Source organism: Platalea leucorodia (genome assembly GCF_965183815.1).
Source record: "Platalea leucorodia genome assembly, contig: HAP1_HAP1_SCAFFOLD_77, whole genome shotgun sequence".
NCBI lineage: Eukaryota > Metazoa > Chordata > Aves > Pelecaniformes > Threskiornithidae > Platalea > Platalea leucorodia.
In genome coordinates this window covers 356,502-369,151 of record NW_028121441.1, presented here as the reverse complement: position 1 = coordinate 369,151, position 12,650 = coordinate 356,502, and the positions used below count along the sequence as shown (strand labels likewise).

The window sequence follows — 12,650 nt, the reverse complement described above, 5'->3', positions numbered from 1 at the left end:
TCTCTGTGTTATGCAGGAGCCCCATGGAGAAGACACTTCTGTGCTAAGGCCATTGAGATGCTGCTGGGTGGCTGCATGTGGGCAGCTGTCATGAGCCCTCTGAGTCCCTGGTTGGGAGGGCAGAGCTGAGATCCTCCTCAGGTACGATGAGATGGGGTGAGGGATTTGGAGATCTGCACTTGGAAACTGGATTCCCCTGCTCCCACTACTGGCCTGTTTCTTTTGGGGGAACACCCGAGTGCGATAGTCCTCCAGCTGGAAGAGCTGCCAGCACAGGGCAGCTGAGAGCAGGGCTGATGGACAGAGTGGCTGTCCTCACTCTGCACTAAGGGACAGTCCCTGTGCCCAATCTCAGCATCCACAAGGTTTCCCTTGCAGTGCAGCAGAAATGCCAGGCATTGCTGCATTCAAACCACTCCTCAACTGTGCTGGGGCAACTAGAACAGAAGGCACAACCCAAACTCCCCACAGCTCTGCTCTGCAGTCAGGTGAATCGAGAGCCACAACGCTGAGAAGTTTTCTTATATCACAAGCAGATTTAATCTGCGATCACCCCGAGTTCCTATTTACCTACTGCTGTAGGGCAGGACTGAGTCCTGCAGAGGCCCCAGCAGAGCCTCCTGCTCCCTGGGGCACCCTCAGCTAGCACCAACCAGAGCTCACCAAAGGTCTTCTGGAGAACTGAAAGGGAGTTTGGGGGCTTTCTATAAGAAAGTGAGTAGATTTTTCACAAACCAGTCTGCCCTAACTTCTCCCTTCTTTTACCTCCTTGAACAGATCCCCATGGGCAGAGGGACACAATGTCCAACGGCAGCTCCATCACCCACTTCCTCCTCCTGGCCTTCACGGACACACGGGAGCTGCAGCTCTTGCACTTCTGGCTCTTCCTGGCCATCTACCTGGCTGCCCTCCTGGGCAATGGCCTCATCATCACTGCCATAGCCTGCAACCACCGCCTCCACACCCCCATGTACTTCTTCCTCCTTAACCTCTCCCTCCTCGACCTTGGCTGCATCTCCACCACTCTCCCCAAAGCCATGGCCAGTTTCCTCTGGGACACCAGGGCTATCTCTTACTTGGGATGTGCTGCCCAGCTCTTTCTGTTTGTATTTTTGATTTCAGCAGAGTATTTTATTCTCACCATCATGGCCTATGACCGATACATTGCCATCTGCAAACCCCTGCACTACGGGACCCTCCTGGGCAGCAGAGCTTGTGTCCACATGGCAGCAGCTGCCTGGGGCAGTGGGTTCTTCTATTCTCTCCTTCACACTGCCAATACATTTTCACTCCCCCTCTGCCAAGGCAATGCTGTGGACCAGTTCTTCTGTGAAATCCCACAGATCCTCAAGCTCTCCTGCTCACACTCCTACCTCAGGGAAGTTGGGCTTATTGTGGTCTGTGTCTTTGTGGACTTTGGGTGTTTTGTTTTCATTGTGCTGTCCTATGTGCAGATCTTCAGGACTGTGCTGAGGATCCCCTCTGAGCAGGGACGCCACAAAGCCTTTTCCACGTGCCTCCCTCACCTGGCTGTGGTCTTCGTGTTTCTCAGCACTGGCGTGTTTGCTCAATTGAAGCCCCCCTCCATCTCCTCCCCATCGCTGGATCTGGTGGTGGCAGTGATGTACTCATTGGTACCTCCAACAGTGAACCCCCTAATCTACAGCATGAGGAACCAGGAGCTCAAGGATGCCTTATGGAAACTGATCCAGTGGATGCCGTTTCACTGACAATAACCTGTCTTCCCTCCTCTGCCTTTTTCCCTGAGTGTATCTTAGGCCACAAGTTTACTTTTTTCTGCTGTGATAATTCTACTTAGGGATAGTTTTCTGGTTTTATACTCCTGTAGACATTTGATCCTGTTGTGTCTGACCCTTGCAGAACACCATGTCAGATGTGGCCCATCAAACTGTAGCTCTTCAATAAAAGGGCACCTCCTGGGTGCTGTGCCTGAAGGCTGGGCTCTTCTTCCAAAGTTCCTTCCAAGAAAATGTCCAAGGAATTGGTCTTTTAATGTTTCCGGTCTCCTTGTGTTCTCAGTCATTTTGGGGTTAAGCTCATGGTAACGTTGGTTTCCATTGGATAAAATGGTCCAGTTTTAAAGGCTCTCTTCTTGGTGTCCAATGGCAGTGGAGACGGTCCATGAGCTCCCCATTATCTCCTCAGGTTCCTTCGTGTCTGACAGGACTGATGGTATATACCAGACTTTTTGGAAATTAATTTGGAGGGGACAGGAGAGGATGGGGACTCAGCACATGCTCTGGTGTTGGAATGGAGACTCAGAGGTGAAACACCCTCAGAGGTGAAGTCCCACAAAAGTAAAGCACTAAATGGAGGTATCCACGAAGAAGGACTCTGCAGTGCCATAGGAGTCAGTGGGAACCCAGCAGGCACAGGGAAGGGAGAGTGGGGAGAGCTGCAGGAGCTGCCTGAGGACCCCCAGGGCCAGGACTCTGGGGCTGTCCTGGGGAGTGGGGCTGGCGCGAGTAGAGGAGGGGGCAAATTCAGTCAGGTTTGGCGATCACCTACAAGATGAATTGAGGAGAGCCAGAGAGTGCCTAGCCTCTGTTTCCCCATGCCCTTGTGGCCAGCAGCAGCCGTGGGGCTGACGGGGAGCCTGAGTCCCGCTGCCTGCCCCCCAGCAGCTGCTGTGGCCTTCAGAGGGGCTGGGGCTGTGAGGTGAGTGCCCAGAGCTCTGCAGCAGCCTGCGCTGGGCAGTGCCATGGAGCCAGCCCAGGCTGGGCTGCTCTGCTGGGCTGGGGAGAGGGCAGGGGAGGTGGGGAGAGGTGGGGAGGGGCTGGGCTGGAAAGAGCCCAGGAGAGAAAAAGGCCAGTGTAGAGCTAAGGTGTGTGAGTGTGCGGGGTAGGGGCAGCCAGCACTCCCAGTGCAGAGCCAGGTGTCATGGTGAAGGAAGCAAGGCATCAAAGGTGCAGAAGAGAGGGTCCTTGTCTGTGCCATGTTTCCAGGACACCCTGGGGAAGCTGCCCCAGGAAATTGTCCCAGACCAGTCCCACCCACCGGCCATTTCCATCTCTGGCCATACACCCCAGCCCTGAGGAGGGACCTTTGCTGCATGGTCACCCCATCCTCCTATGGGGCTCAGTCATACCCAGCTCCACTGCCATTATTAATCAATAGGGAACCATTTTCCTACTGACAGCCATTACACACCAAGTCCCACAGCTCTTGCCACAGCTGGTCTCTCAGCCAAGCCTCTTCTCAGGCAGGTCCAGCTCAATCAGGTGCTTGTCTCGACTGATTTTTAAAATCTCCATTAACTTTTTTACCAGCTGGCCTGGGTCTTTGCTCCGGTGTTTGGCTCTGAGAGAGTTCGTATAAACTCAGCTTTCTCAGCCTCTCCTTCTCCATTATGTGATCCAGGCCCCAACCTTCCTTCCGGCCTCTGCAGCACTTGCTTCAGTCTGTCAGGATCTTCCTTGTGCTGCCAAGCCCCAGGCTGGACACAGCAGTCCTGCTGTGGTGGTCCTGTAGTGGGTTAGCCTTGGCCAGCAGCCAGACACCCACCCAGCTGCTCACTCACACCCCCAGCTCAAAAGGACAAAGGGAGAAAATAAGGTGGACTAGCTCATGCGTCAAGATAAAGACAGGGAGATCACTTACTCATTACTCTTATGGGCAAAGAAGAGCTGACTTGGGGAAGATCAGTTGAATTTATTGCCATTTAGAAGACATTTGGATAGAGAGATAGCATAGCAAAAATATTCAAGACCATTTCCCCACCCCACTCCTTCTTCCCAGGCTCAAATTACTCCATTGCCCCAATTCTTCTACCCACCCCAACCCCAAGAGGAGCTGGGGGGATGGTGAATGGGGCTTACGGTCAGCACAGAACATCTCTGCCACTCCTTCCTCCTCACACTTCTCCCTTGCTCCAGTGTGGGTCCTCTCCACAGGATCCCACTGTGTTTGCCATCAAGGCTATGTGTTGTTCATTTCTTTCTGTCTTACTTTTCTCCTTCACACTCACAGAATGACAGAGATGTTGAGATTGGAAGGCACCTCTGGAGTTCATCAAGTGCAACTCCCCAGCTGAGACACGGTCAGCTAGAGCAGGTTGCTCAGGACCTTGTCTAGGTGGGTTTGGAATACCTTCATGGATGGAGGCTCCTCAGCCTCTCTGGGCAACCTGTTCCAGTGCTTGACCACCCTCACCGTGAAAAAGTGTTTTCTTGCATTCAAATAGAATGACGTGTTTTTATCTGTGTCCATCAGCCTTTGTCTTGACAGTGGGAACTACTGAGAAGAATTTGGCTCCCTTGTCTTCATTCCTTCCCTTCAGCTATTTATGCACATTCATAATATCCCCCAAGCTCTCCTGGATAATTAGTGAAAAAAGTATGCTTTTTCTAATGTTTCTCTGGAGCGCTCCATACAAGAAAGACATGGACCTGTTGGAGCTGGTCTAGGGTGGGCCACAAAAATGATCAGAGGGATGGAACACCTCTGCTGTAAGGAAAGGCTGAGAGAGTTGGGGTTGTTCAGCCTGGAGAAGCAAAGGCTCTGGGAAGGCCTTCTTGCTGCCTCTCAGTAATTAAAGGGGGCTTAGAAGCAAGATGAGGACAGACTTTTGAGTAAGGCCTGTAGTGATAGGACAAGGAGTAGTGGTTTTAAAGTAAAAGAGGGGAGATTCAGACTAGATATAAGGAAGAACTTTTTTATGATGAGGGTGGTGAAACACTGGCACAGGTTGCCCAGAGAGGTGGTAGATGCCCCATGCCTGGAACCATTCAAGGTCAGGTTGGACGGGGCTCTGAGCAACCTGATCTAATTGAAGATGGCCTTGCTAACTGCAGGGGGGGTTGCACTAGATGACCTTTAGAGGTCCCCTCCAACCCAAACCATTCTATGATTCTATGATTCTTTCTATGATTCTGTGATAAGTAAGTACAGTGCTGGGATATCTTAGGTGACTGAGGAGCATTAGCAGCAGAGCCACCTGCACATTGCCTTGGTCACCTGGAACCAGTGCTGACCTCTTGCCAGTTTAAGGCAGCCCCCAGGGAGGGGTACCTCCACCCCTGCTTCCCTTCATGGCTTCATCTGTGATGGCCCTCAGGGCGCCCACTGACACCCTCAGAGTCCTGGAGATTTTAATCACATTTTAAAGGCTTCTTCAGCGGCTTGTTCAATCTCCTTTCGGTAGCTGCAGTTTGGGAACTTGGCAGCAGAGGGCTCATGGAAATGCAGATATCCTAACATGCCATGGCCCTCTGCAGTTCTCTTTAATGCCTCCCTTCTTGTGTGGTTCATTAGAGAGAGTTCAGGAGTACAGTCTAAATGAGAAGATGTCAAAAAGAAATAACATTTGTAAAAGATTTATGCATTTTCATTATTTTCCTGCTTACAGAATAAACAATATAGACAATCTCCAAGTCATATAGATCCAGAGGGTCTCATGATGAAGTATGAACATGCGGGCAAAGCAAGACCCTTTCTGTCAGACACTCTTCATCCCACCCACCCAACACCAACCTGCCATTTCTCTCACTGGTCACCTGAAACTCACATCACTCATGTTAAAATTGAAGCTTTTCCCACTCAGGCTGGAGCTGAATGTCTCAGCCTCCATTTCCTTCTGCTTTCCTTGGAGAAGTGGCTGCACAGACACACAGCATTTCTCTTAGTTAACAAGAACAAAATCAAAAAGAAAGAAAAAACAAGAGTAGTTCAGTAAAGAATAAAATATATTCGTCAGCTGTCCATGAAGTCCAAGTTGCCTCCACTAAATCCCACTTGTACTTTTGAAGGGAAAATCTTCAGTGAGATTAGTAGGAAAGGAAAGAGAGAAAGGCAATGAAGGAGTTGGCTACAGAGACAGTCAGGAGACAGGAGCAGCAAGCTTTCAACTGCCTGAAGCTCCAAGCAGCACCTGGGTACTTGGGGGGGGTCTGAGGGAATGGAGAGTAATGGGAGGAGGAAAACCAGATGAACACTCAAAAAGGCATCTGTGCAGACAGTCTGCTGGAGAAGATGACTTGAGAAATGGTCAGTTGAATCAAGACATGTGGGAATACCTAGAAGATTAGTGAGATTCAGTAGACTCCATACTGGACAGAGCAGTGGTCAAGCAAGTGCCGGGAAGATCAAGGTTTCTTCTCCTGAGAGCAGTACACATCCTGGAGAGTTTCATGATGGCAGCACAGGAAAACATTCTCTCTCTCTGAAAAGTATTCAAACATTTCAGCTGATGAAAATATGCCCGTCCTACATACATGTTGAGAAAAATTCTTTGCAGGCCGAGCTCAGTTCCTGACCAGAAGCCTCCAGTGCCATTTCAGGAGGTCCTGGTGTGCCTGATACACTTACCTGGGACTGGGAGTGACCACCAGGGACTGTGAGAGACCTGGACCCTCCAATGAAAACTGCAGATGGAGGGTGACACCGGGCATCTGTGCTCCTGCAACTCAACCCACCCTGGTTTCCAAAATTGTTCTTAAAAAAAAGAAAAAAAAAAGGCACTCCTATTTCTAAATTCCTCCTTCTGAAGTGACTCTCTGCACCCTCCTCCTCTCTGATTCCATTACCTATGGAGCTTCCTCATGAGTTCCCTCTTCACCCAAGCTGGTCTTGTCAGATATGTACTGTTCCTATTTACCTACTGCTGTAGGGACTGAGTCCTGCGCCATGTTCCCTGAACACCCCAGGGAAGCTACTCCAGGAAAATTTGTCCCAGACCAGTCCCACCCACCAGCCATTTCCATCTCTGGCCATACATCCCAGCTCTGAGGAAGGAGCTTTGCTGCATGGTCACTGACATCGTCCTCTGGGGCTCAGTGATACCCAGCTCCACTGGCATTATTTATCAAAAGGAAACGAGTTACCTCCTGACACTCATTACACACCAAGTCCCACAGCTCTTGCCACAGTTGGTCTCTCAACCAAGCCCATTCTCAGACAGCTCCAGCTAGATCACGTGCTCATGGCCTAGTTATGACAAATATTGAACATTTCCATTGAGTGAGATCCCAAGTCAGGTGACTGGTTTAACTTCTGTTTACAACCCAAAGCACCCCATGCTCTGCAGATATCTCATTGCCTTATCTCTATCCAGAAACTTCCTCATTTCAGCATCTGACGATTGCCTATTTTTCTCCTGCCAAGCAATATGGGTACAAGACCGGTTTCATATTCCTGAAAACCTCCCCATGGGGACTGGCAGGTCACTGTAAGGTTCTCAATGCCTTCCCTTCTGCAGGCTGAACGAGGCCCTTTCCTCCACTTTCTCCTCCCAGGCAAGTGCTCCAGCCGCTCAGCAGCTCGATGACTCTCCACTCAACTCCCTGCCGGTTACCAACACCTCCCTTGCTGTGCTGGTGATCTCTGGCCAAGAGCCCAGCAGCCCCACAGGCACTGCCTCCCTCCTCCCCTTCCCCAGTGGGGGCCGAAAAATGGACACGGTTGTGTACAGGTGGTCTAAGGAGTGATGAGCAGGGGGAGACAATCACTGCCCTCGCTCTTTTGCTGAGACTCCAGGACACTGCTGGCTGCCTTGGCTACCAGGTCTCACTGCTGGGTCCTGTTTTGCCTTCTGTCCCCCACCACCACCAGGGCCTTTTCCGCAGAGCTGCTCCCCAGCCAGGCTGTCCCCAGCCCCTGCAACTGCAGGCTGTTAGGCTCTCCCAGGCACAGGACCTGTTCTTTGTCCTTCTTCTGTCTCCTGAAGTTCCTGACAGGACAGTCCTTCTGCCTGTCAGGTTTGCCCTGAATGGCATCCCTAGGGCACAGGAACGGTCCTCCCAATTTAGTGCCATCCACAAACGTGGTGACAGTTGCCTCCTCTGGGTCATGGATACCGGTGTTAAACTGCACAGGGCTCAGGAGAGTCCCCTGTGCTGCCCCACAATGCCCCAGCATGTCCCACTGGCCTCCAGGTAGGGTATGACCCCTTCTCCACTGCTCTCTCAGCCTCATCCTCCAATGGGGTTTCACCCATCTGTTTGTTGACCCATCCAGACTGTAATGGCCCAATGTGGGTACAAGGCTATTGAGGGAGGCCATGCCAAAAGTCTTGCTGGAGTGGAGGTAAAGGACAGCCACTGTTCTCCCCTCGTGCATAAAAGCAGTTCCTTCATCAGGAAGGCCATCTGGTTGGTGAGGCAGGATTTACCCTTGGCTAATCCATGCTGACTGCATTTGGACACCTTCTGCTCTTTGAGGTGCCCAGCAATGTCACCCAAGAGCACTCATGGGAAGGCTCACTCCTCCCCCAAGTGAGCTTGTACAGCCTGGGGTTCCCGGGGTTGCACTTTTGGCCTCTTTCAATGATGGGTGAAACATTGGCTTGTCCTCACTCCCAAGAGACCTCTACCAATCCCGTGACCTTTCAAAAGGGATATTCCAATGAAATATCGATCTTCTAGTGTAACTTCATTACCACTGTTCTGCCTGTTATACAGTGTATTGAATTTATATTTAAATTAAGTTTAAATTTACATTATTAAAAGAAATTAAAATGATTTATATTAATTTAATTTTTATCTGTTATATCTTTTCACCTCTCTTGGTAGAAGAACCATTTCTAACGTCATCTTTTCACAGGCAGACTGCCTAGACAAAAGCCCTTTCCCTTATTCTTCAGTGTTCTGCTCCCCTTACTCTTTGTTCATTCAGATTCCTCTCACCCATCCAGTTGCTGCTTTGACATCAGGGGTTTAAAAGTTTGCCTGTCTTGCAGCAGTCTAATTGTCTCCTTAGCCAACTCTTTAATTATGTTTATATCTCTCTTCTTTGTATCTCCCTACCTAGAAATAGTTCTCCTAAGATTATCCCCTGTAGAAAGGCAACCTCATTAGAGGCAGCTTGCACTTCGCAGATGCTTGCAGAGTCGGTTTTCTTTATGGAACTTGACCGTGCTTGACTTTTCCTTTGCTTGCAAATAGGAAAAACCCTTCTGTGCCTGTGTGCAGCCAGGTCTCCAAGGAGAGCAGAGGGGAGATGGTGCAAAGGAGCTGTACCATCCAGCTGCAGAGATCAGTGGAGAAGTCTGCTGTAAGGAAAAGTCCCAGGTGGGCAAGGAGAGAAATGGTGGGGTTGGGGAGGTGAGGTGGGAGGTTGTCAGAGCTCAAGGGACAGCTTCTCCTACCAGTCCAGGTCTCCGGAGGAGACACCCTGCATCAATATCTATTGGAGAATGCTGCCGTCACCTCTTCTATAAACTGAAAAGTAATAAACTACACCCTTGGAAATAAAACCTCATTTTTATTAGAAGCTCTTTGAAATCTTTCCCCATAACTATGCTAGGAAACAGCTCTAATTATCTGTACAACTCTTGAAGACTTGAAGAAAATGACAGGAAGAGACATAGCTCGTTAGGGCTTGCTTTATTTTAATGAGCCCCATGGTGTATTTTGTTCCAAGTCCTTGAACCTCAGGCACTGAGAGGAGATTGCACAAACCTCTCCAAGAGTCAACATCAAAAGCAAAACCCCAAGTACCTTGAAGTATTCATAAGCCCCACTGAGGGCCATTACTGGCAAAGCCTCCCAGGGACTCGTTAGAGCAGAGAATTGGAGGCCCTGATTGCAGGCAGGCAAAGGGAATGTGCAGGCAGCTCAGATGCTGAGGAAACCCTGGCTTTGTTTTATGAAGCAGCAAGGCCAAGCTCTGACCCCCAGCCCCGGGGAAGGCAGGTCCTGTCCCTCACGCATTGCTCAGTGCTCTTCCTGGGGCAGTGGGATGTGGGGGGGTGATGCTGAGTGCAGGACAAGGCTATGACAGCTCCCAGCCTTACTGGGGGTGTGCAAGGAGGCAATGAGGCCCCCCACTGCCTTAGGACAACATGTCTCCTCATAGGCCTTGGTGGCAGAGACGATTGCCATAGTTAAAGGGAACAGCCTTGGCTTCTCTTGGCCACTTCCAGCCTTGCCAGTGCTCCTTGCCATCTCCACCACAGCTTGTCCTACGCTGTCCCACAGCTGCTTCTTTTGCCCTGCAGGCTGCAGACACCCATCTCGCTTCCTCACCTTGCTCTCACCCTGCCATTTCCATACATTCACCGATGGCTGTCAACCCTCACACTTTGTTCCTTCGAACACCAGGAGATGGACTGATCTCATACTCCTTCTGGAGGACTTCATCTACCACAGCACCACCCTCTGAGTGGCATTTCTTCCTCCTCATGTCCAATCTCCACCATCCAAGCTGCATTGTGTGGCACTGTTTCTCTCTCCTGCTCTTTCCTACATCCAGGGAAAGTTCCAGCATCTGGGAAACCACCCTTGTAAACAGGCATCCAAACCCATCAGCCTTCTTGCAGCCCTTCATCTGACCAGACAGAAGTAACCTCACCATGATCTTCCAAGGCTGTGAGCCTTTCAGCTTCTCGGATAGACACGACCAAGCTGCGTGCCTGTCGCTGTCCCATCCTGTACTCAGGCAGAAGAGACAGGACAGCCAAAATAGAAGCCCCCTTCCTGGAGTGAGCCTAGGTCCTTCGGCAGAGGGGGTCTCCCAGCCAATGTGCCAACCAGGTGCCTTCTGCTGGCCTGTCAGAGACACCGGCAGAGGTGAGTTTAGAAGCACATATCCCAGTCATGAGTCAAGGGCTGAACTATCAGCTGTTTCAGGAAGAAGTGACCTCACAGTGCCTTTCCCAGACACATTCCTGCTGTTGGCCTCTCACCTCCAGAGGCAGAAGGGACCTCACAGCCCCCTTCACAGCCATTGGCTTCCTAATGGATTATGAGTTCCTGGGACACATTTGACCACATGATACCGTACCCAGCCATCACCCTTCAGCAAGCAGATAGATGTACGTGAGCAGATACAAGTAAGCTTGTTTCATCAAATTTATCTAATAGATTTCCTACCAACCATTTGAGCAGAGAAACGTTCCTCAGAGGAACGTTGTATTTATATTGGTGCATTATATGCCTCTACTTCTGCCTCTCTGTTTCTCCTTCTTCCTCTGTCTCTTCTGTCTTCAAAAAGCTCTCCAAGGAAAAGATTCATTGAATCCTAGAATAACTCAGCTTGGAAGAGACCCCTGAAGATCACCTTGTCCAGCTATCCTGCTCAAGGCAGGGTGAACAAGATGAGGATGCGGAATGGGTCTGCCCAGTTTGGCATCATCCACAAAGGAGCTGAAAAGGCACTCGGGCACATTATCCAGGCAGTTAATGAAGACACTCAACAGTGTTGGCCCCACTGCTTGCACTGAGGGATGCCACTAGGAATGGCCACAAGGAGGACTCTACCACTGCTGACATTTGGGCTGGATCCAACAGCCACCTTCCCACCCACTACATCACCCACTTCTTCAGTCCAGATACCTGGACTGGGGACCAATCTGGCTACAAAGAGATTACGGGAAACCATGTCAAAACCCTTGCTAAGGTCCAGGAACAAAACATCCCCTTCTTTCCCCTACCTGCACAGGTTCAGCAATGCCTTTCTTCTCCTACAAGTACCTGGAAATGGCTGCAGCAGTATTTGGCCCATTCCCTTCCCGGGGAAAGATGTAACGATGACCAGCCTGTAATTCTCCCAGTCCTCCTTCTTGCGTTTCTTGAAGAAAGGTTTGATGTCTGCCTTTTCCAAGGACTCCAGAACCTCTCTGATGCCTCTGACACCTTTCAGGACACAACCCGGAAAGGGTAGCGGGAGCAGACAGGAGCATTTGCAATGAGCCTGTCCGAGGCGGGTGAGATGAATCTCCCTGGGCCAGTGGGGTTTGTTCCTGGAGTCACACATATCTGTGAGGTGCCCATATCTCAGCTGGCCTCATGCACTCCTCATACACACAGGGATGTTCAGAGGCACGAGCCCTTCCCTTGCATGTGCGGAGGCAGGGCACTGCAGCAGGCATAATGGCTCTATGGCAGCCTCCTGCTGCCACTGCCAGAGGCTGGGAGGCACCTCAGCCCTGCGGTGTATCGCCCTGCTCTGCGCCTGTCTGAGATGCCCCTCGTCATGAGGAATGGACCCAGGGACCTCGGCTCAAGGAAGCACATCCCAATGCTGCATTCGGGTGGTTTCCCAGGGGATGTTGCTCCCAACGTGAAGTGACCTGGAGGCAGTGTCTATCCCACAGGCCTCCTTGGAACCCCAAGGAATAGCTGATGGCATTTCTGCTCACTCAGGTTCATCTCACGTCATGTACGTGATGTGCATGCTTACATCTCCTCTGTACAATGCAAACATGGACTGCTGACCTACTCCTTTGGTGTCCTTCCATGGAGGGACAAAGAACCTCCCCGAGCTGGAGTGAGAGGCCAGTGCTGGCAATGGTGGTTGCAAGGGGCTGGTCTGTGGCCATTGCCCCAGGGCACCTTGCCCAGGGTGTCAGGCAAACATGGGCACAGACCAGACGCTGCTCTGCTGGTCCTTCAAGTCTTTCACAGGAGGCCTGGCTGTGCAAGGGACACTGCTGTGTGCCCCAGCCCTGCACACTCACACACATTAGATGTTCACTTATGTTTTCCTCCCCAGGGCACTTTCTTGAGCTTGTTCTTGACAGCAACTCTGAAAGAAGACCTAAGCCTTCAGGCACGGCCCTGAGGAGATCACCCTTCTTTATGGAAGTGCTGCTATGGAGGCCAGCTCTGTCATGGAAGTGCCCATTGGGACCAAGCTGCCAGAGTACTCAGGGCTGACACCAACACAAGGGATCAGAAGGAGAGTGTGGAAGT

General features: G+C 51.0%; 1 protein-coding gene across 1 annotated transcript; it reads left to right on the top strand.

Moving 5' to 3' along the window:
- Positions 1–800: 800 nt before the first annotated feature.
- Positions 801–1,730, top strand: LOC309603429 (olfactory receptor 14A16-like; the record flags this gene model as incomplete). The annotated part of the gene is made up of 1 exon (XM_082338282.1): positions 801–1,730. The coding sequence occupies one exon, from the start codon at positions 801–803 to the stop codon at positions 1,728–1,730; it is 930 nt and encodes a 309-aa protein (XP_082194408.1).
- Positions 1,731–12,650: the final 10,920 nt, after the last annotated feature.